General features: G+C 46.5%; 2 protein-coding genes across 12 annotated transcripts in view; one reads left to right on the top strand and one right to left on the bottom strand.

Moving 5' to 3' along the window:
• The window catches only part of USP20 (ubiquitin specific peptidase 20), a 114247-nt gene that overhangs the window by 67789 nt on the left and 21919 nt on the right, over positions 1 to 24539 (bottom strand). The window contains exon 1 of one of the 11 annotated variants that reach the window (XM_088665279.1): positions 3202 to 3335. The exons of 8 other annotated variants lie outside the window; for them this stretch is intronic. The gene's annotated coding sequence lies outside the window, so the exon portion shown is untranslated. Of the gene's footprint in view, positions 1 to 3008; positions 3336 to 24539 lie in introns of those variants that run through there. 2 more of the 11 variants (XM_088665278.1, XM_088665280.1) reach the window with 2 other exon arrangements.
• LOC148686626 (lamin-A-like) lies at positions 86 to 24539 on the top strand. The gene is made up of 13 exons (XM_088665308.1): positions 86 to 219; positions 7467 to 7779; positions 8584 to 8740; positions 10635 to 10760; positions 13534 to 13701; positions 15002 to 15106; positions 15252 to 15493; positions 16835 to 17069; positions 17806 to 17919; positions 19576 to 19692; positions 20408 to 20477; positions 21967 to 22064; positions 23206 to 24539. The coding sequence occupies exons 2-13, from the start codon at positions 7496 to 7498 to the stop codon at positions 23206 to 23208; spliced, it is 1719 nt and encodes a 572-aa protein (XP_088521434.1). The 5' UTR covers positions 86 to 219; positions 7467 to 7495; the 3' UTR covers positions 23209 to 24539.

Below are 24539 nucleotides of genomic sequence, written 5' to 3'. Positions count from 1 at the left end.
GTAGATTAGCACCTACGATTGTTTGCTGTCTTCTTTACCGAAGCCAGTGGCAATAGTAAGAATATTGGTGATTTACACCCCAATATTCCAACAGGCACCTAAACAGGCCTCAATCTGCAGCAGCTGATCCTGAGGAATTTCGCCTGCTTGGGAGTCACCGGTTCCTGCGTTCCAGGGGAGGAAGTGCACGGATAGTCTGCGTTCCTTATCACCGGAGCAGTGAGTAGCGGGTTTGTGTTACATATGTAAAATAAACTGAAAGTCCGGAATCATATCACTCCAAGCTAGCAAAGGCAATGAAAAGGTTTGCCATTCTTCCAGCAAAACAGGTCAGATTGTTTTCACATTCAGCTTGCTCATCTGTTTTTGTTTAAAATGAGAGGAGCTGAACCACAAGCCCATCTTGTTTTGTTTGTTTGTTTGTTTGTTGCATTCATATCCCACATTTTTCTCCAAGGAGCTCAATGTAGTATACATGGTTCTCCCCTTTGTTGTTTAATCCCCACAACAACCCTGTGAGGAAGGTTAGGCTGAGAGGCAGTGGAAAGCTGAATGAAGGTCACCCAATGAGCTTCATATATGTATCAGCCTGTCACATTCCAGTGCAGAGTTGACCTCTAGCTAGCATGGCCCTAGCTTGGCATAACCTGGAGCTGACTTCAGGTCACTGGAGGGAGAAAAATGGTAATCTACCAAGGAATCTACCTGAACTTGAAAACTTGTATGGATTGACACAATCTCCTGTTGCAGGAGAGCAGGTATTGAAACACACTTCTATATCCTAGATTCAAAGGATGGTTTAGTACATGTCTGATGACCCATGAAACAAAGCACTCAGAAACTGGAAAAACTGCACACAACATTAGGGATATTTGGGGAGTTGTAGTCAAAACCAGCCGGAAGAGACTAGTTTGTGGAGGAAAGCTGCAATAGAGTGAATAATAAAGTGGAACCATGACTTCTAATGACTTGGAAGTCCATATTATATTGCATAGATATATCCTAGTCTTGAACCAACTGCCACTTTGGTATGAATGCACCCTTAGCAATATAATTCCTGGAATTCTTTCTTTTTTTGTGGGGTGGTGGTGGAAGCCATGTGCTTTAAATGTGTATGTGCAGCTGGTATCTCTGCCACTTGAGGGTGCTAACACTAGCAAGCAGACAAAATCCTTTAGGCTCTGCTAAATCAACCAAAAATGGTTGTTACTGTAGGGATTAATTTTCCCCTAGGCAGCGATTCCCAGCTACTGTGGGAAGGGAACAGATCGTTATTCTGAGTACTGGCAGAAGAGGGCAAAAACAAATGAACCTCACAGTATCTGAAGAAGTGTGCATGCACACGAAAGCTCATACCAAAATATAAACTTAGTTGGTCTTTAAGGTGCTACTGAAGGAATTTTTTATTTAGCTTTATCTGGGTGCAGGTACACAAGTCTGCCTACGCAACACAAAGCCACAGTTTTTCCAGTGTTCCCTCAAACTACCCAAATTTAAAACAAAAAGATACAGCATCAGAAATCCAGTTTCCATTGAATTTTTGCATCCTTGAGATTTCCAAGCAAAGAGTGGGGCAACTCCCAACACAAGCCCTCTGTTGCCACCCAAAGGGCATAATTGACATCCTGTAAGGGCATATTCTGCCCTAATTAAGAAACATCAAGTCCACCTCGACCACATGGTCCAGCTGTCACATTAACACTCTTGAGTATTATCCCAAACCAATGCTTTCCACCATCAAGTTTCCTATATTTAAAATAAGGTTAGACAAACTCCTGGAGGATAAGGCTACATCACTGGGTACTAGTGACAATGCCTATTTGCTGGGAATCACAAATAGGAAGAGTACTGTTGCATGGCAGGCTTCCTATAGACCAAGGGTGGGGTGCCTGTGGCCCTCCAGATGTTACTAAGCTACAACCCACATGTGCTGATGGGAGTTGGAGTCCCAACAACATATGGAGGGTCACAGGGTCCCCATCACTGTCAAAGGCATCTGGTTGGCCACTGAGAGAACAGGATGCTCAACTAGATGGGCCTTCAGCCTTATCCCACTGCCAGGCTCTTCTTATATGTGACCCAGACATGTTCCTATGATTGCCCTTGTGTCAGTGTCATCATCATCATCATCATCATCATTATTATTATTACTATAGGACATATTATATCTACATTATAATTTAATGCTGAAATACCATCACTATCCCAGTTCCATGCTGGCAGTCAGATTCAATGTACATAATTATAGACAATTGAAGGGTATAAATTTCAGACCACTCCACAGAAAAGGGACATCAAAACCATGTTAAACAGTAACTAACCAATATTAAGCGATCAGAACTTTGAAACAAACTCTTCCTTTCAGAGTAACTCATTAAACAACAATGCAAACACAAATCCACAACCAAAGAAATCCACCTTTCAAGAGGAAACATCTGAAGAAAATATTTTTAAATCCATCTTCATACCCCACTTCCCAAAAAGTAATGTCACATTACAAAAGTGGGTGAGACCGAGAGGATCAAGAACCTGTATGGAGCTGTTCCCCCCAATTAGATTTTCCATTAAAAATAATGAATGTGCACAGCTGGCTGCCCCACCCCAAATTAAGCACATGTGACAGGTTCTCCCCACACAAACCCAAATGTAATAGTATTAATAAAATTATAAAGGCATCCACCTCTCCCAGTATCTCCACATAGACTGATGCATTAATAATGCCCCCCATAGGAATAAAAACAGCAGTTGTTCCCCATAATAATGGGGGTGGGTGGGTTGATACATTAATGAGTGCTTTTAAAGAAAAATCAACTTGGACCTCCTCTTCCCACCACTCAAGTTAACGGGGGTGTGCATTAAAAGGGCTGCCCCCTCCCCTCATTCGCTCCTTGGGTCAACATCAGAAAACCCCAACTTTCAAGTGGCTGATGGCTCCGCCGTACCGATTTTTTGGGGGGTGGGGGTGGGGGTACAATTTGCATCGGCCCAGCTCCAAGACGGCCACCTACCTCCCCGTTCCCTCCTGGAACGTACTTCTCCGGGGCGGCGGGCCAGGCGAGGCCGGTGCTTCGGGCCCCCCAACTAGGCCCAAGGCTGCCCCCGCCCCGCGCTCATCGTCCTCTCTGCAAGCCTAAGAGGCTCGGGGTGACCAAGGCCAAATGCGGGGAAGGGTCTCCCTTTCTCAGGCAGGCCGCTGTTTACCTGCTCAGGCCTCCTCGGGAGGAGGAGAGGCGGCTGCCTGACAGCAGCTCGGGCTTTGACAGGAGAAGAAGCAGGCGGAGGAGGAGGAGGCACCAGCAGCCGGGCTGGGAGGGAAAAGAGGAGGCGGGGATAGGGAGGCGGGGATAGGGAGCGAAGGAAGCCGTCGCCACTACCGAACAGTAGCATGGAAATGCGAATTCCTCAGAAACCAGGGACGTTCTACTCATGTAGAATAGAATGTCCGTGTTTTCTGAGGAACGTTGGGCGCGCTCGAGCGAGCACATCCTGTTCTGTCAATGCCCCCCCCCCAAGAGAAAAAGCGGTGGTGGTGATACGTGTTCCCCAAATGGGGTAGCCGGTGCGAGGGCAGGGGACGACAGTGGGGCAACTGCCCCACAAATCAAGTAAATCAATTTTTAAAAAAACAAACCCTAACTGAGGTTCTGCCTCCTCCCTAACATGAAGCCTGCCTCCCTTAACATAAATCCGGGGTTACACCCCTGGTGCCCCACTAGTATGGGATCTGATGTGAAGAGCCTCCTGGTCAGTTTGTGACTCTCCATAAACAGGGCCGCCTTAAGCTTATGGTGCAAAGTGGCCTTGACAAAGTGATAAGGCACTGTTGTAAAACTGACTGTTTTGAGAACCAGGGAAGGCAGAGTGAATTGCGTTAATTTCGCTCGGCTCTTAGTATTTTGAGTAGTTTAAAACGTGTCAAGGGACAATGTTTGCTTGGAATTGGGGGGGACTTTTCTCTGCGTGGAAAGAAGAATTGATTAAAGAGATGAAGGAAATTTGGGATAATTTAGCAGACGAGATTTGAGCCCGAATGGATGAAAATATTGAAATGGTGTCAGAATCGACTCCTAAGATAGAGCCATTGGTAACAGAAGCGGTGAATGTCTTGAAGCAAGGGAGGGAGGAAAAATGGATGAGAGTGACTAATATGAAAAAAATTCAGGAGACATGTAGGGTAGATATGGATGGTAGCGGTGGGGAAGCAGGCAGCACTTGAGGATGCCTGGATATTTAAAAAGAGGTTGAAAATACAATCTCTGAGACAAAAAGGAGCCTGTGAGGAAAGTGAGCACGATCTTAATCATGAGTCACTTGATAATCACCTTCTGGTGAAATATAAGTATGCCAAAATTACAAAAAAGAATGGGAAATATTTGTGTTACATATGTAAAATAATGTAAATAAATCGATATATTAGCAAGCTTGGACAATACACTTGCAATCAGTAGAGATTCCGGTAAAATTAGGAAAATAACAATGGATGAAGTATGAATTATACTGCTGCTGCAGGGATAAAATGAACTTTATGCTGTGGGTTAAACCACTGAGCCTAGGGCTTGCCAATCAGAAGGTCGGCAGTTCGAATCCCCGCAACGGGGTGAGCCCCCATTGCTCGGTCCCAGCTCCTGTCAACCCAGCAGTTCAAAAGCATGTCAAAGTGCAAAGTGCATGTCAAATTGCGGGCAGAAGCAGCAGAAGCCCGCAAAGGAGGAGTGGGGGGCGGCGCCCGAAGGCGGTGGTCACGGCTGCTGAAAGGAAGCTGCGTGGGGGCGTTTGCGCCAGATTGCCGGTGGCAGGAGTAGCCCAGCAGCAGCGGCCCTTCCTCGCCGCCCCCACCCCGGGCAATAGGAAAGGAGCCGCCTTGGGGAGCGGCACAGCTCTCCGCTCCCCCGCGTGCATTGCCCTCTCCGGGCATTGGCTGCTGTTTCCTTCTTTCCAATGCGCCCCCCCCCAGCCGCTCTCCCTTGCTGCCCCTGCCGAGAGAGGGGCGTTGAGGGCGGGGGAGCCGCCGCTGCCGCTGTAGGATTGCAGCTGGGGGGGCTCACTCGCCTGCGCTACGCCACCCCACCTTTCCCATCTTTTGCTCCCTCGCGATGGGGAGGCGGCGGTGGCAGCTTCTTCTTCTTTGAGGGTCTCAGCTTGGCGAGTGGTGGGGTCCCTGGTATTCGCTCAGGCCATGGGGAGATGGCCCCCAGGACTAGCAGACCTCTGAGCCCCTTCCCCATGGGCATAGGCAGGGGGGGCAGGAGGGGGCAGCTGCCCCCCCAGAAGCAAAAAAAATAATGTATTTTACAGACCATAACCAGCACTTTTCCCCTCCAAAAACTGAAGTGGAAAGGGCTTTGCTTTAGCAAGACAGACACAGTGATGTTTATAAAAAGCATTGGTGTTCCAGTCTGCCCCTCCTCCTGCATCTGTATACTGTAAATCAGGGGTGGCCACCTCCCAAGAGACTCTGATCTACTCAGAGTTTAAAACTGGGGGTGATCTACCCCCTTTTGGGGGGTTCAGGTCAAAGCTGTTGAGTTTTTTTTAAAGGAAGGGAAGCCCTGTTTTTTGGGGTTTAGGTCAAACTTGTTGAGCTTCTTTTAGGAGGGAGGGAGGCCCATTTTTGTTTAGGGCTTCAGGTCATAGTTCAATTTTTTTGAGGGAGGAGGAAAATTTTGGGTGAGCTTTTTTAGGGGTGCCAGTGACCTACCAGTGATCTACCACAGACATCCAGTGATCTACTGGTAGATCACAATCTACCTGTTGGACGTGCCTGCTGTAAATCAAGCAGAGAGAAAGCTGCTTACAAGGCTCCTGTACATGCAGAGTTCCAGCATCACAGCGTCACCCAGAGGCACCCACAAATATGAGTTATCCCTCTCTCTATTTCTTCCTTCCTTCCCTCCCTCTTCCATCCTTAATAAAATACGGGGGGGGCAGATAAGCCCCACATAGAAAGCCCATCAACATGGGGGGATGACTCTTTCAAATACGGTATTTACCAGTAATTGGGGGGGGGCACCTAGGCCTCTAGGAGTTGGCTGCTATGCCTAGGAGTAGGACAATTCAAGAAAGCAGAACGATGCATATGGTATGGTAATATATCAATAGAATCGTAGAATTGTAGTCAGAAGGGACCACAAGGGTCATCTAGTCCAACCCGCTGCAATGCAGGATTTTTTTCCTAAGGTGGGGCTTGAACCATGGTTGAAATATTATGCTGATATGCAGCAACGCCTCGGAGCCGTCGTGGCTGCGGCCGTGTCTTGCCTCGCCCTCGCCCGCCCTGCCACCCCCTCTCGCCTGCCCGACCCTCCCGTCCTCTCCAGCCAAGCAGGGTAGCCGCCAACGCTACCAGCCCCAGAAGCACAAGGTGGCCGCTGCTGCCACCGCCACGATGTCATCAGGCCCGTTGGCCCTTTAGCCCCGCCCACTTATGGCCCCTCCCCTTCTGTGCCTTGGCCCCGCCCCTGAACGACCATGGCTTGCCCCCCCCCTAGTTTTGATCCTGGCTACGCCCCCTGCCCTTCCCCATCCCAGATATATAGGGTGATAACTGGAAAGGCTTCGGGGGGGGGGGACCTGAAAATAGCAATCCAAATACCATACATATATCAGAAGAGCCTGCTGCTGGATCAGTACAGTGACCCATCTAGTTGAGCATCCTGTTCTCACAGTGACTGACCAGATGCCCCTTTTGGGAAACCTGCAAGCAGGATCTGAGCACAGGAGCAGCCTTTCCCTTCCTGCAGTTCCCAGCAACTGGCATTCAGAAGCTGGCACTGGATCTGGGCTGCATGCGGGAAGGATCTTTGGTAAGGTTGAACAAAGGCTGCTTGCAGGGATAAAATACACTTTATGCTGTGGGTTAAACCACTGAGCCTAGGGCAGCAGTTCAAAAGCACATTCTAACCCAGCAGTTCAAAAGCACATCAAAGTGCAAGTAGATAAATACCGTAGGTACCGCTACAGTGGGAAGGTAAACGGTGTTTACGTGCGCTGCTCTGGTTCGCCAGAAGCGGCTTTGTCATGCTGGCCACATGACCTGGAAGCTGTATACCGGCTCCCTTGGCCAATAATGCAAAATGAGCGCCGCAACCCCAGAGTTGGTCACGACTGGACCTAATGGTCAGGGGTCCCTTTACCTTTAAGGCAGTACTGTAACCTCAACTCACTGTTTCTGCTGATGGAGCACATAGTGACTGCTAGAATGGCATTGTTTCTGGGGCTGGGATGGAAGGAAGTCAAACAGGTTGAACTACTTGTAATGTGAATGACTGTTAATATCTTTATGAAAAATGAATAAAAATTTATTTTCAAAAAGAAAAAGAAAATAACACTTGCAACTGTGACAAAAAATTGTCTTTGTCTCAGGGACAATTCACTCTGCCTTCCCTGGTTCTCAAAACAGCCAGTACGTTATCAGTTTGTCAAGGCCACTTTCTCAGGATACGTAACTTCCTGCAATTTCTCTCCAGCCAGTTTACCATTGCAGCCAGCAGCAACAATGTCAGACAGCATACCTATAGTGCAGCAGCAGCAGGAGCTGCTGCGGCAATTCAATGAGCGCCTAGCCATCTACCTCGAGCGTGTCCGCAGCCTGGAAGCAAGAAATAGATTACTTCGCTGGTGTGAAGAAGACAGTCGGGCTCAGCTGAGTAAACTACGTAGCGACTATGCGAAAGAGCTGGCCGCGGTGCGCGAGAACCTCAACAGGCAAGTATTGCAAAGGGCAACTCTGCAAGTGGAGCTGGAGAGCCTGCAAAAGGAGCACAGCCAGCTGCTCTCCAGGTGAGTGCCTTCCTTCATCTCGCTCTCTTTTCTTCTTAAAACAATGGCTCTTAGATTTCAAGTTTTCTGAAGTTAAAGGTGTCCATGGGTGGAGTCGGTGAGGGGGCAGTTGTGGGGGGCTTTCATCCCTCCTTCATGCATGGAAATAAAGCGGCAGCCTCTCTCTCTCTCTCTCTCTCTGTCTCTCCCCACTCACCTCTGTGCTCCCTCCCCATCTCCCTCTCCCCACTTCTCCTCCCCTTATTCCCCACATCGTCTTCTTCTTCAAGAGCTAACTGCAGTTTTTATGCTTCAGCTCCTTCCCTCCCTCCGAATGCATAGCTGCCAAGTTATCCCTTTTTTACAGGGATTTTCCCTCATGCTGAATAGGCTTCCTCGCGAGAAAAGCGAAAACTTGGCAGCTATGCGAATGAAATATACTGTGGTTCAAAATGCTACCATGGTTTTTAGCATGCCTGCAAGTAAGTGCATTTAAACATCTGTGCATTTAAGCACTGTTGTCTCTCTTTTGGCTTCATTTACCGGTATTTGAAAAGCAGGGATATATGGTAAAAGAGAAAGCCCTAATTCCCAACTGTGTTTCTTGCTGCAGTCCTATTGTCCACTCAGAAGTAAGGTCCTATTAGATTCAGCAGGGCTTACTCTCAGGAAAGTGCAGTTAGTTTTGGGTCCATCCTATCCATCCTTCACTCTCCCTCCTAACGACAGAGCTTGTGATATCCGAATTTGATTTAAAAATGCTAAAAGCCATACCTGTTGAGACGCAAAGCCTTCTGTTTACATTTGCAACCTGCTTGTTCTCAGGAATTCTAAAAATGAGAATGAATTAAGCCTGGCAGACGCTCGTGTGAAAGGTCTCACTACTCAGCTGCACTACAAAGAGGGCGAATTGATGACATCCTTGAGTAGACAGCAAAGCCTGCAGAATGATCTTCAGGAGTCGGAGCATGAAATTGCCTCTGTAAGGGTTTGTTTTGTAAAGTCTAAAAACTGTCCTGCTGAAATGACAAAGGTTGTTAATAGATATTCAGGTCACAAGTAAAATGTTCTGTGCATTTTGAGAGGTGAGAAGTTCCAGGGGCAGCAGAGCTTACCTGGATTTGGAAGGTCACTGGGGGCTTATGGAGCCTTTTGATATCTAAGGCCTCCTTGTGCCCCTGTCTGGGCACTGCAGTCGCACTCACCTGATTTCCCCTCCACAACTGATAGGAGCTTTGTTTTTACCTCCTCCTTTTTTACCTTTGTTTTTACCTCCTCCCATACTGTGGTCCCAATTAAATTTGCCCCCTGGAAGCTGCTCCCTCCCCCCCCCAGAAGTGAAGTTGCTCCTGAGTCCGATAGTAGTTTCCAAACTTGGATGGGGAAGGGGCTCTCGCCATGGTTTTATTGCAAAGTTACAGCCCTGCAATGGCACATCTAAAAATGTACACTTTGGCTGGGTACAGAACATGCATTTAAAGCACAGTTCCTCCCTGCACCCAAAGAACCTTGGGAATTATACTTTAAGGGTGCTGAGAATGGTAGCTCTGTGAGGGTTAAACCAGGATTTTTTGAGTGGTGGGGCAAGTATATGGTCTGAATTCATCCTAAGACTCTTAAATTGTCAGAATATCTTAAACTGACCAAACTTACAGTTTTAATAAGAAATTATTCTAATGAGAAAATAAGGAGAGAGTGGGAAGCCATTATAAATTATATGAAGAGAACTGATTCCCAGATCCATACTTGGTTTAGCTTAGAATAAAAAAATCTCACAGGTAATTGGAATATTTCTCCAAAAATTTAATCATTACAGACAACCAGTGATATGAGGAGTAAAGATCCACATGGAGTTAGTTGGAAGTCACTTTTTTATTCTTCTTATTTTTCTTATTCCGGGGGTATTATTTTTTGTTCCTTTTTCCTTTTTTAAAGGAGAATATGTTTTACATTTTTGATTGTAGTTTATGTTATTATGTTTATATCCTTGTAAATTTGTTTTTGTATTTTCTTCTGGTTTTGTATTATTTGTTCATTTTATTCAATGCTTGTTTGTATGATGAATAAGCAATATATATATATATATGGTAAAGGGACCCCTGACCATTAGGCCCAGTTATGACCAACTCTGGGATTGCAGCGCTCACCTCGAGTTATTGGCCAAGGGAGCCGGCGTACAGCTTCCAGGTCATGTGGCCAGCATGACAAAGCTGCTTCTGGCGAACCAGAGCAGCACCATAGCTGCCAAGTTTTCCCTTTTCTCGCGAGGAAGCCTATTCAGCATAAGGGAAAATCCCTTTTAAAAAGGGATAACTTGGCAGCTATGAGCAGCACACGGAAACGCCGTTTACCTTCCCACTGTAGCAGTACCTATTTATCTACTTGCACTTTGACTTGCTTTTGAACTGCTAGGTTGGCAGGAGTTGGGACCTACATATATATATGTAGCCTCACATTTTCTGGGACATAGTCTGAAAGCTATGGCCTAACTAACCAGTGCTTTTTTTTCCCCCAGCCGGAACTCACCAAAAATCAGTTCTGGCACCTCTCAGGTGGGCAACATTGCCATTATAAGAGAACAAGGGATGTGTCCATGGCGAGTTTCAGCACCTGTTTTTCCTAGAAAAATAGTACTGGGCCTAACACAAAGTCTGCACTAGCAGAAATCCAAAAAAGAAAGGCAGACGTACACAGATGCACAACTGATCCATTAATGTATTTTGCTCTCTGTGTCTACACCGGTCTATTCGAGTTCTGTTAAAACATGTTGGTTTCCCAAGGTTCTCCTTTTGGCTTATTAAGCACTGTAGCTGAACAGGAGTCTAGGAAGTATTTAAGGGAAGCACAAATCATTTGCTAACTTTCTCCTTTCCTAGCTCAAGGTAATGGTGAATGATTCCAAAAGCCAACTTCACAATGAGATGTTGAATAGAAAATATGCAGAAATGAAAGTGGAAACCCTGCAGAAAAAAGTGGCATTTCTAAAGACCCTCCATGAAGAGGTACGTACTTCTGCAATCTTAGACTTCCTTAATTCCAGCTGCTGTTTAACTTAAAACACTAAAATTAAGATCAATAACTTGGTGAAATAGTTTGATTTTTGTGACTCTATTAGTGGAGGGCCAAAAATGATGATAACCCTGGGTTACTGTGTTTTATTGTTCCTATTTTGCCCCTCTCCTAGCATGAATAGGATAAACCAGGGGTCCCCAAACTAAGAAGGCCCGGGGGCCGGATATAGCCCAATCGCCTTCCAAATCCCGCCCACAAACGGTCCAGGAATCAGCATGTTTTTACATGAGTAGAATGTGTCCTTTTATTTAAAATGCACCTCTGGGTTATTTGTGGGGCCTGCCTGGTGTTTTTACATGGGTAGAATGTGTCCTTTTATTTAAAACTAGCTGACCCGGCCAGTGGCCACGTATTGCTGTAGTTCTTTCCTGTGATCCCCCCCACACCGTCCCGATCCATGACGTATCCTGCCCCTCCTCCCTCCACCCTGGCTCATCCCTGTGTTTCGGTAGGATACCTATCCCTTTGTTGTCCCTGGGGAATGTTGGCCCCTCCCCCATGTATCTCCATACCTTGGCCCCCACCCTTGGAGAAGGAACTGTTAGCTTCTAGTTTCTATTTCCCAGCATGCAATCAGTAAAATGAAAAAAGTAACAAAAGGTTTAAAAACAGGGCCACATTATCTACCTGGACCGGGCCCTGTAAGGGCCTGGCAACAGAAGGCGCGTTCTGAAGCACCCGAGTTGTTCAGTTCCATAAAAAACCCAGGAAGTGGCAAGGGGAAGGTAGGGGATTGAAAATGGGGTGGGGGTGGCCACTGCAAATATCTGAGGACTTAAACTGGGGAGAGAAAGTGAATGGTTGTTGGGTTTTTTTAAAGAAGACACAGAGGCTTGCAATCAATAAGACATAGCCATAAAATAAGCCATAGCAGGATTTCTAAGCATTTGTGCAATATAAGCCATACCCCAAAAATAAGAAATAGTTATAGGCGCAGTTCTGGAGGGCCCCAAGGAAGAGGCAAGGCTGGACGCGTAATAAAAAATAAGACATCCCCTGAAAATAAGCCAATGTGGGGGTTTTTTTAGGAATAATAAATATAAGACGGTGTCTTATTTTTGGAGAAACACGGTAAAGCCTAGGTTAAAAGGGGCACGACTGCCCTTACTTAAAATGGCCGTCGGAGCCTCGCATGTGACACAACGGCCACTAAATTATAAAGCGAAAACCCCTTGCCGTGCCCCCAAGTGTGTTGCTGTGGGTAATCTACCCCCCCCACCCTACGTCAGCCCATGACCTATTTGGGATCCTCCTCCCCCCCACCTCCCACCCAGGGCTCCATTTGGGGTAGTATTTAAAGGGCTGCAGAGCTGGACCAAGGTTCAAGGTTTGTTGCTTTCTAATAAGCCTTGATCAGTAACTCTAGAGAAACAAGCCACAAACTTGGGTTTGGATCATACCTGCGAAGTCCTGGATGGAAAAATCCGGGGCCGGCAGCCCGCAACACCGAAAGTTGCGTAGATGCAACTTCTGGTGGCGTTTTGCCCTTCTATGGGCACCAGAAAATGGCGGCGCCAGTGCCGGAAGTCGCTTCTACGCATGACCGGAAATGCGTAAAAGTGACTTCTGGCATCGGCGGCGCCATTTTCTGATGCCCATAGAAGGGCAAAGCAGCACCAGAAAAATGACCGCCGACAGAAGCGAATTTAAGGGAGAATAACAGGATAAAAACCTATACGGGAGACCACCGGGAAATGGTAGAAAAAAAGGAGGTTTCCCGGCGAAAACGGGATACTTGGCAGCTATGGTTTGGATGACGTGCTAGGCTACACTATGGCTTAGCTGGCAGCAGTTTAGCAGGACCAGAGGAGAAACAAAGTGGGCACAGTCTCGTCTCTGGGAGCCCACGGTTGTTCTAAGGCAGGGGTCCGCAAACTTACCCGGCTTTGGGCTGGATGTGCGCCGCGCCAATTGCATGGTGAGCCAGAGGGTGGGGGAGCGCGCGCGGAGGCGCGGGAGCGCGTGGCCGTGCGCGCCCATGCGCATGCGCAAACGCTATTTCTGGCATACTCCCGACCTGGAAAGCGCCAGAAATAGCTTGTGCACATGGGCGGAAGCCTCCTCCAACCCAGAAGTACACTGGAAATGACGCTTGCGCATGCGCACAAGCTATTTCCGTCCCTTTTCCGGGTTGGAAGTCGGCAGCTGTGCCACACCGCGCCGGTAAGAGCGGGCGGCGGCAGTGGGCGGCGGGCGTCCCCAGGGGCCACATAAAAGATCCTCAGGGCCGTATCTGGGGACCCCTGTTCTCAGGACTATTATTGGGGGGGGACAAATTCCAATGCCCCACAAATAACCCAGAGATACATTTTAAATAAAAACACACATTCTACTCATGTAAAAACACCAGGCAGGCCCCACAAATAACCCAGAGATGCATTTAAAAGGACACATTCTACTCATGTAAAAACACGCTGATTCCCGGACCAACCAATCGCCGGATTTAGAAGGAAATTGGGCCACATCCTGCCCCCGGGCCTTAGTTTGCCTACCCATGTGCTAAGCCACTGAAATAGTGTCTTGTATTCCATTCAATTCGTGCCGTGAGTCGCTTCGTCTAGCGATAATTTCGTCTTGCGAAGTGCGGGTGGCCCGGGGGGGGGGGGCGCTGAAAAATTTGTCTTGCAAAGCGCAGCCATTGAAAACTTCGTCTTAAATCCTCTTAAATCCTTCCTCCCTGCTGTATTTCCCTTCTCTTCCTAGGCAATAAAGTACAAGAACAAGTTCCACGAGGACAAGATTCGAGAAATGCAGTCTCAACATCAGCAGGAAGAGAATAAGCTGTTGAATGCTTACAAAGAGCTCAGAAAGGAACACGAACAAGATATTTTGGCGTATAAAAATCAGATGGAGCAAAACTTAGGTGCCAAAGTGAGTGGTTTGTCTGTCTGTACTGCTCATTGGATTGGGATGCCTTGCTGTCCCATCATTCTTAGTAGAGACCTGATCTCTTCTTGTTTCCTATGGGCAGGTGGCCAGGGGCGGAGCAAGCGGGGGGCAGGGGGGCGGTACGCCCTGGGCACCGCCCTGGAGGGGGTGTCATCCGGGGCCGCGCCCCACCCCTCACCTCTGCCACACGCCTCCAGCTACAAAACTCCGCTGAGTGGGCTTTCTACCTGGAGATTTGTAGCTGGCCTGGAGGCGCGGTGTGCAGCTTTGGAGAGGGTACCCCCCCCCGCCTCCAAAGCTGCCTGCCACGCCTCCAGGCCAGCTACAAAACTCCAGCAAAAAGCCCACTCAGCTAGCCTGGAGGTGCAGCGGGCGGCTTTGGAGGCGCAGGGGGGTGGCGATACCCCACCATGTAACAACGCAACATGCCCGCCACCTGGCTTTCTTCAGGGCCATCATGGAGGCAGGCGAGGGCTGCGCTGCCGGCGGAGGGCGGCTCCTCCGGCAGGGAGGAGACGCCATGGAGGAGCTGGGCTCAGGAGCTGCCGGAGCTCTTTCCGCAACACACGTGGGCAGCGAGGGGTGCTTGCAGCGGCAGCAGTCGTTGGAGGTAGTCACTCCCGTCCAGCCTGCTACCCCCTGCTCAGCCTGCCGCCCGGAGCGGCACGCCCCCCCCCATTACTATGCCACTGCTTTCCCCAACCTGTTTCTAAGGAGATGATGTATTTTGGTGAAAATAGTTTCTCCAGCTTAGCATGTTACCTTCCTAGTGTGTCCTCCTCTTGACCGCCTTGGATAATTCTCCTGCACACACCAGTTGCAGCCAGATGCATTTATTTTTAATACTAATTTACATATTGCCTAACCTTCACCTTAAGTGAACACCTGGAACAATATCGTAGAACATACTGCCTAAAATGTGTTGGGGAGGGGGGGCATTATTGAGTTGTTTTTGTTTTTATTACGTATTTAGTGTTTTTATATTGTGATTTTATGTTGTAACTGCCCTGAGACCTGCAGTATGAAAATTTAATAAATAATAATAAAAGTCATCTGAATTGTCTAATAATAATAATAATGAATATAATATAATATAATATAATACAATATATTAAATATAATATATCCCATTATTCCTCCCGAAGGAACACAGGGTGGCAATCCTGTGTTAAACTGAACTGTTATTCATGTGTGTGCACAGAAACTCATTCAAATTAAAATGTGCAGTCCTAGTTAGCTTTTTATTTTCTTTTTTAACCCAATACCGGTACTATCTTCACAGATGGAAGAGCTTCGGATTTCTGCGGCAAGGAGTAGTGTGATGACCAATGTTGCTCAGGAGGAGTTCAGAGAAGCAAAGATGAGAGTTGAATCTCTGGTGTCACAGGTAAAACATGTGCTGGAAACCAGGTAAAATGACATCTACCTGGAGAGGGAACAGGCTCCTAAAAGGTCTTTGTGAAATAGAGGTCTCTGCTAGTATGGTTCTGTTCCGCTGTGCCTAACAGTAAGACCTTTCTGTGAAATCTAAGATTGCTGCGTTGGAAGCCAGGAATGGAGATTTGCAGGCCAAAATAAGGACGCTGGAGGACACCATTCTCGACAAACAAGGCTCATCAGAGAGACTCCTAGCTGACAAGAACAGGGAGATTGCCGAAATGCAGCAGCGTATGCAAGTACAGCAGGAAGTGTATATGCAACAGTTGGATCCGAGGTTCGGTCTGAATATGGAGATCAGGGCATCCTTGGCAATGCTAGAAAGAGAGGAAGAACGGTGAGCTTGGTGATAGAATTCTGTTCTTGAAAGGAGGCTTTCTTTCTTTTTCATAGAACAGGAGCTGAACATCTTACCAGAATTGGCTCTCATGGGCAAAGGGCACTTTCTACCCAGTGTGAACAGCAAGAGGAGCTTTTCTGCACCTTTTACTGTATGTTTCAGCCACACTTTAATACCCTCTAATGTGCCAGCTGCCAAAAACACAAGCAAACTGATGTCCATTGTAAGTGGAGGGGCTATTCAAAAGGGAGCTGGTCTTCTCATTGGGGAGGAGGGGGTTAAAAGAGCCCTTTGCCCATGTCAATGCACATGGTTGAAAACAACTGTGGTGCATGACGTCGGGAGGGGCTTCAGAAGCCACCATTTAATATATTTCATATACTGTAGTTTACCTTTTAGTTCTATTCTTTGTATATCGTATTGTTGTTTTATTGCTATGGCCGATGACTGAAGCAAATAAAGATTCATTCATTCTCTATATATTTCATATAGCAAGTTTAACAGTAGAATCAGAGAGCAAGATGAGACAGCCGTCGAGGAGGATTGGAAAATGTTTGTAGATTATTATTTTTTAAAAAATATATATTAAAGCCTATTGTAAACATGTTAAAATGCTAGCAGGTGTGGAGTGAGTACAGCAGTAACAGTTATACTGAGAATAAGGTGGAGGAAAGAATGTATAAATTAACTATAACATACAGCAGCAATAGATAAACACAGGGAAGAGTGGAGGGGAAGTTGAAAACTATGTGAATGTAGATTGTAAAATATTGGATTAATTGTAAATTTTAAAATCTAAAAAGAATAAAAAGAATGTTGTGTCCAGTTCTGGTCACTGCACTTCCAAGAAAAGGATATTGCAGCAGTAGAAAAGATGTAGGAAGGGGCAACCAAAACGATTGGGGTGATGGAGGGGAACTCCTTTATGAGGAACGGTCACGACACTTTAAGGCAGGCATAGGCAAACTCTGGCCTCCACCTGTTTTGGGCCTACAACTCCCATCATCCCTAGCTAACAGGACCAGTGGTCAGGGATTATGGGAATTGTAGTCTCAAAACATCTGGCGGGCCGAGTTTGCCTATGCCTGCTTTAAGGGCTATTCAATTTAGGAAGAAAGGTGACTTACAGGGAGATGACACTTTGCGGAGAGGAAGTGCCAAAGGTTATGTGTAAGCTTCATCCTTAGCAACCTCCCCGTTATCTCTTGGATGACACAGATTTGACTTCATGGCGCATACACCATGGGAATGGCTCAATGTCAAGAGCAAAGAGATTGAGAGGGGGGGGTGTTCTGCCGTCAGTGGCTGCCTAATTTGAAAGGTGACTTTGTTTTGTAGGTTAAGAGTGCCCAGGCCCGGCTCAGAAAGTGTTGGAACACTTGCAAGCACAAATCTGGACAGCCCCCTCCTCCCGCGAAGGAGAAGAAGGATGCAGGCAGGGGAGGAACCGGAACGCCAAGTCCGCAGCGTTTGCTTCAAAATGGTCCAGCATGCATCATATTCAGGAAGTATTTCCATAGAAGATATTGACAAAGAAGGACAATTTGTCAAAATCAGAAACAATTCTGATGAGGTATTTTTTACATGATTAACTCCTTGGGGTGAATGCATGGCTTTGCTCTAGTGTAGCTGGCAAATTCGTGTTCTCCCAAAACTGGGTGCCATCAGGGCTGGTGCCCTGGCGCTGAGGCGCGGAGATCACTCCGGGCCCCGCCCTCAAAGCACGCGGCTTTCCCACGCTGCGTCCCCCTGCTGGCCCGGCACCCTGGCGCCCCGCGCCACCGGGAGTGCACCTAGAGCCGGGCCTGGGTGCCATTTCTCTACAAAGCAGCTCTGGAGCTTTGCGGGGGGGGGGGTAAATGATTGGCAGTTTGCTTGACCCTCCCCACCACCAACCTGCCTCTTCATTTCCCACCTGTAACTTCCTAGCCACTTTTATTTTCTCTCCCCCACCCCACCCTTCACCTGGTTTTAGACTAGTACTTTATGTGAACATGGATCTGGACCCCCCCCCCCTATGGTGGAATAGAAGTTGCCCAGGAAAGATTAAACACCATGCGTTATGGTCCCCTCCTACAAACAGCCTCTTCCTAACATTTCTTTGCAGTTTCCAAGACTCCTGAGAGAAAAGAGAGGTGATGATAGATAAGCTTCCTCAGGTCGCTTTAATCCGCTTTAATTGCACAAACCTCAATATCCCAGTATACGCTTGAACTCCTCCCAGAAAATAATGAGACTGGAGGCTCTTAAAAGGTGAAAAGTTACTCAAAACCAGCCGTCTAAACTTTTAAACACTGCTTTCCTTGTAGGAGCAGTCACTAAGTGGGTGGACCGCAAGAAGGCAGCATGGAAACCAGTCTGACATACCGGTCATGTACGAGTTTCCTGCTCAATGTACCCTTGGTGCTGGTCAATCACTTACAGTGAGTGAAAATCTTCTCTTCTTCTCCTCTAAACTTTAAAATGTCAGTGTTTTTCTTTGCTTCCCCTTGTAAGAATATTGAACACACCACCTAATAAAGGCCCAGAAACTGGTTAAGTAACCAAGAGGGATAAAATACCTGCTTGTAGACTCTACAATGTTTTGGACTTGCTTAAAATAATATTGTACTGTGCCATTTATGTACATGGCATTATGTACATGGCATTTTTCTGAAGAACAGGTCTGGCAGATCTTTGGCCTATGGGGCTTATGAAGAGGGAGGGATTTGAAAGAAGCAAGGGAGGTGGTCTCATGGAGAAGTTCTGGGACTGGAGGCAGTTGAAGGATGGTCAACAAGGGACAACTGTGAGGCCTTTCTAAGTAATATGGGGAGAAGCAGGCTCGCCAAAACTGTTCTAAATTCCTTCTGCCAGCCTTAAGTTTTGGGAGCCAGTATTGGATGATACACCTCCCAGAACCAAATTCCTAGGGGGTGGGGGAATCCACCTGCACTTCTAACTCTATAGGCATTAAATGTTTGTGTTGGTAGTTTGGTTATATATTCATTCATTGCCTGCTGATCCATTAGAGATGGAGGTTGAAAACCACAAAACCCAGTTGTTTTAATTTCTGTGGTCCTGATCCAGTTCTGGTGCATGCAAATAGTGGCTCCAGTGGAGATACCTATCCATATCTTCATCCTAATTCCAACAGCGAGTTCAATGGGACCAGATGTATATAAATTTCAAGTACTATCCTTTCCCCTTGGGGGAAGCAATGATGGTGTTTACACTTGCTTCCACAAAGGTAAAATTGAATTCCTGTTGTAACAATCTTCCCCATTCCACTTGATCAACATAGCTAGAGGTTTTAGTACAAACAAGTAAAATATACATTTTCTTAAATAACTTCGGATTACAGTACTGGTAAGTATGTCTATACTATACTAGCGTGTTTCTGTGGTTTGGTTCCATATCAATGCACAGTTAAGTTCAAACATAGTTGCTAAAATAAATAACTATAAATACAAAATAAATATCACAAAAGGATATAGAGCTTTGCTTGCAGAAATACAAATTAGTAAATGTGCTAATATGAATGGAAGTTAAAAACATTGTAGTTTTGTATAATGGGTTATGATTAAGATTGAAATGTAATTGGGTTAAATAAGTTTTTTGGAAGCAAAATTAAATGAATTTATCTTACCTTGAAATCTAGCACGCGGGAGGCCACCTAAAAAGTATAACTGGCTTATCAACTGGTTTATTTTTGAATTGTAATTGTAATATGGTAATGTTAGAATGTGATTTATATTGGATATATGTAATTGAAAATTAATTAAAAAATATTTACTCCCCCCCAAAAAAGTTTGAACATGGTTGCTGTAATCAATATTGTCAGAATGCCATTATCTCTGCCTGGCATTTGATGCCACAGACTTCTCCCCACAATTGCCTTTTGTTACAGGCTGATGCTTCCAATGACATCACTTGCAATTTACAGACAGCCAAGTTTGTAGAGAACTTAGAAGAATCTCATCCTAGGGTTGATGTTCCAATGAATCTGACTGGTGGGTGGGGAAGCATTGGACAATTTCCTGTGCAAAGGTGCTATTTAACCATTCAAATATGAAGACCTTCTTCTTTTTTCTTTGAAGATCTGGGGTGTGCCAGAAAGTTCAAGCCCAGCTCCTGGTATGCTTGTCTGGAATTCCCCCGAGTCAATGAGAGGTGGAGAGGGCATTAAGATTATACTCCTTGACTCTGCTGGAGATGTAAGTCCCATACTAACATGTCCTTGCAACAATTTGACATTGTTCTTGAGTTTTATATCAGCCTTGTAAATAAGCACACAAGTTAGTAGTCTGGGTCGTCGTCCCCCCAATCTACTGTTGGCTGGCAGAGGAGATACACAACTCTGTTCCTCCAGCGGCATTTCTGTCCTGGGTGCAGAGGAGGGATGAAACACCAGCCTAGAATCCCACGTACTCATCTTCCTGCAATTCCTTGTCGCCTATGGCTATTTAACTGCTTAAATATATCTCTGGTTTTGCACAATTTGCCATGTTTGATGGAGAAGGGCTTCTACCTTCTCCATCAAGCAAACAACTTTTCATTCTCTTTTTTACAATCTGTGTGTTTATTTGTACATAGACAGCCCTTCACCAAATGGTCCCAGAGCAGATTGCAAAAAGTGTACACTTGACAAAATTAAAACTTACATTGAAAATTATACAGTAGAAACACAAAACAGCAGTGCACAGCGTTTAGTATTTCTTTCTTCTTTAAAAAAGTGGCAGAAACAAGAGTATTAATGTGTTTCTCTGACATTTTATAGTTATTTCCCCTAGCTTCGTAAGTTTTCCGTTTCCTTTTTTATAGTTATTTAATGTGGTCTTCATACAGATGCTTGCTGGTGTTTTATTCTTGTGTCCAGAGAATGATAGTTATTGTGTGCCTAATGAATTCTGTAAACAAATTACTTTGCAGCAAATGGTAGAAGGAAAGCTCACTTACGAAGAAAGAGGAGACGATAGAGAAGATGAAAGAGGAGATGATACCGTGTTTCCCCCTTTTTAAGACGTAGTCATAATATAAGCCATGGCAGGATTTGAAAGCTTTTGTAAAATTTAAGCCATACCCTGAAAATAAGCCATGCCGCCGCCTGCCAGCGCTGGGCATGGGAGAGAGCAGGAGACTGATCAGCCACTGCGGCATCGCGCTGCCAGAGACTCGCAGCCACTGAGGAGCTCGCGGCACTGGGGCTTGAGGGCGGCTCTCGCCTTGCCGCCCTTTCTCCCGCTCCCGGGGGAGACGCGGCTTCCATCCCCCGTTGCCAAGGAAATGGCCCAGGGGAGAGACGCCAGAGCGGAGGTGCCGCCCGGCTGTTGCCACCGCCGAAAACGGCAATGCTTAGGGCCGCCTCCTCCTCGCGCGAGATGAAGTAAGGCCCCTCGAGCGGTCCAGGGCTCGCTTCCGAATGCGCAGGGATAGGGCTGCGCCATTAAACTGCTTGCAAACTCCTTGGAAAAAAGAAACGTGTCCTGCAGAGCCCAGATCAAGGAGGTGGCCTGCGGGGTTGTCGCCGCTCAGCACCGCGCAGAGCGCCGGATTAAGGAGCCGGTCTGCAGAGTCGGCGCCCAGCAGCGCGGCGCTGGATTGGGGAGGCGGTGCTTCGTGCGGAGCTGCTGGGCACCGACCCTGCAGACCGGCTCCTCGATCCGGTGCTCTGGGCGGTGCTTCTGGGCGCCGACCCGGCAGGCCACCGGATCGAGGAGCCGGTCTGCAGGGTCGGCGCCCAGCAGCTCCGCACGAAGCACCGCCTCCCCAATCCAGCGCCGCGCTGCTGGGCACCGACTCTGCAGACCAGCTCCTTAATCCGGCGCTCTGCGCGGTGCTGAGCGGCGACAACCCCGCAGGCCACCTCCTTGATCTGGGCTCTGCAGGACACGTTTCTTTTTTCCAAGGAGTTTGCAAGCAGTTTAATGGCGCAGCCCTATCCCTGCGCATTCGGAAGCGAGCCCTGGACCGCTCGAGGGGCCTTACTTCATCTCGCGCGAGGAGGAGGCGGCCCTAAGCATTGCCGTTTTCGGCGGTGGCAACAGCCGGGCGGCCCCTCCGCTCTGGCGTCTCTCCCCTGGGCCATTTCCTTGGCAACGGGGGATGGAAGCCGTGTCTCCCCCTGGAGCGGGAGAAAGGGCGGCAAGGCGAGAGCCGCCCTCAAGCCCCAGTGCCGCGAGCTCCTCAGTGGCTGCGAGTCTCTGGCAGCGCGATGCCGCAGTGGCTGATCAGTCTCCTGCTCTCTCCGATGCCCAGTGCCAGCGCAGCTGGGCGCCAACCCGGCAGGCCGCCTCCAGCAGCAGCAACGTGGCAGAAGGAGAAGGAGGCTTGCTGCACGTCCTGAGCCCTGAGTCCGTGGGACCCAGCAGCAGCAACGTGTACAGTATTTTTTTTTTTAAAAAAAGACACCCCCCGAAAATAAGCCATAGGCTTGTTTTCTTGGGTAAAATAAATATAAGACGGTGTCTTAAAATGTGGGAAACACGGTAGAGAAGATGAAAGAGGAGGTGATGGAGAAGATGAAAGAGGAGGTGATGGAGACATGGAGGTGGCTGCTGGGGAAGAAGGAATGGAGTTTCCTACTCAGGCAGGTTTCCTACATGAACTCCAAAACTGAGAAATGCCAAATACTTGTATTCATATCTGGCTGAGTTGAGCTGTTGCTGCTGCATTTTTAAATAGTCAGTTGATGCAAAGCACAGTAATGGTTAACTCCACAGTGCACTTTTTCTGCTGACATGCCACCTAAGAAGGGGAAAATAGATTCTGTTTTTGGGGATGGCAATATTGTAAACTTTAGCAGATAATTAAAAAACCAGGGTTGTTGCTTTCGCTCCAACCTAGCTGTAACATTGACCTAGCTTAGTGTAATAAACAAAACCTGCCCTTATTCCCTAAAGGGGTACACAAGAGCCCTTGTAGAGTCCTTTGTAGGTTCTCCATCGGTAGGAGAAAATAACAGAGGCCAACCAGAGAATACTGAGAAGCAAAGCAGCTAGTAAGCATGATTTTTATTAAGCTGTTGCAACAGGGTGCTCACTCACGTAACAAGAAGGATGGAGTGAGAACCCCCGAACGGCTTTTGGTTATACTGTATATCATTCACATACAGATCAATGGTTCAGAAATGGCGTTAAGAGAGGATTAACATAGGCAAGTAGGATGTTCTCAGATCTTGGGTGGTGTGAATGGAGATGTCAATTTACTTGAGGGCTGAAACAAAATGTGTTGAGCTCTTTTCCATTTATATCGGATTTTGGCTCATTTATTTACAGTACAGGAATAAATAAATACAGTAAAGGAAACAGGCGTTTCCATGTGCTGCTCTGGTTCGCTAGAAGCAGCTTTGTCATTCTGGCCACATGACCTGGAAGCTGTACGCCGGCTCCCTCGGCCAATAATGCGAGATGAGCGTGCAACCCCAGAGTCGGTCACGACTGGACCCAATGGTCAGGGGTCCCTTTACCTTTAACATATACAGTAAATGCAAAATAGGAAATAAACATGGACATAGGCAGGGTCATTTCCCAACTCCCCTCTCTGACCATGGTTTCTCTCATGACAATTTAGCGAGAGAAGCGCTTAGCACTCTCAAAAGAGTTTTCTGGGCTTGAATGTGCAGCAGAACTGCAGTTTTTAGGTCTATTCTCATGGCACATCTTATCAAGCAAATTGGACCTAGCTTCATGTTCATCTCTTTCCTTCCTCCTTGCCCACCCTCTCTCTAGTGAAATGAAAGTCGGACCTGCTTCATAATGTAGCCAAGAGAAGATGGTGAGCATCTGTGGAAGCTTCTTCCAACCAAAATGGTGCTCTACGTATATGAAAGTAACAACCTGCAGAAGGAGACTCCGTTCAGCTTAGAGCTTTACCCCATACTTCCCCCCCCCACAGTTGCTGTATGTAAACCCATTTTATTTTATTTTATTAAAGATTTTCTTGATTTACAAATATTTCTTCATTAAAGATTTTCTTGATTTTTATTTTTATTTTATTAAAGATTTTCTTCATTTACAAAAATATGTGCAATGTCTCTCATACCATTTTTACAAGTCAGTGGTGGAGTGGCATACAAAAGATGAACAAGTTAAAACAGTAATGATTGATTGGACTAAAGATGTGGGGCACAATATTATGTTGAATGATTAGGAGAGGTTATGGAAAAAAGGTCTTAAATTTACAGCACGCACTGCTTTGAAAGAGAATATGATGAAAATTATGTACAGATGGTGCATAACACCAGCAAAATTAGCAAAAATGTATTGTACATCAGATAATAAGTGCTGGAAATGTAAAGAGAAAGAAGGGACCTTTTTCCATATGTGGTAGACGTGCCCCAAAGTCAAAGACTTCTGAGAAAAGATTTATAACGAAATGAAAAAGGTGTTTAAAACACATTTATTGAAAAACCAGAAGCCTTTTTTATTGTAACATTTGGGGAAGAAATCCCCAAGAAGGATGTGACATTCTTTCTGTATGCCACAACAACTGCTAGATTATTACTTGCCAAGAATTGGAAGACCCAAGAAATACCAACGATAGACAACTGGCAAATGAAAATGATGGACTTTATGGAACTTGGGGGACTGACTGGGAGACTCCATGACCAGGAAGAAGAGGCGGTGGAAGAAGATGGGAAGAAGTTTAAAATATACCTTTAAAAATATTGTAATATTTAAAATTTTAGAAGCCTTAGGGAAGGAGTTATAGGCTTTCGGGGTGGAAATAGGAGTTAGGTTTAGTGTGTAGATATAGATGTATAGAAAGATAGTTAATATGTGAAAATAGTTAAATTTGAGATTGGAATTTTTTTGTTTTTTTTTTCTAATAATGGAACTGCTAAAGAAGATTAGAATTGAAATTCAGATGAGAGGGATTCAGGGAAGTCACCAAATGGTGTTTAAGAAAAATTATGAAGTAGTAAGAATTATTTGTGTTGTTTGTTGTGTCTACGCTGAACGGAGTAGCTTAGAGGTTTACACCATACTCCCCCCCCCCCACAGTTGCTGTATGTAAACCCATTTTATTTTATTTTATTAAAGATTTTCTTGATTTACAAATA

This window comes from Zootoca vivipara, chromosome Z2 (assembly GCF_965207765.1).
Source record: "Zootoca vivipara chromosome Z2, rZooViv2.hap1.1, whole genome shotgun sequence".
Lineage (NCBI taxonomy): Eukaryota > Metazoa > Chordata > Lepidosauria > Squamata > Lacertidae > Zootoca > Zootoca vivipara.
The sequence above is the reverse complement of the archived record's forward strand: the minus strand, read 5'-3'. Positions and strand labels throughout refer to the sequence as shown.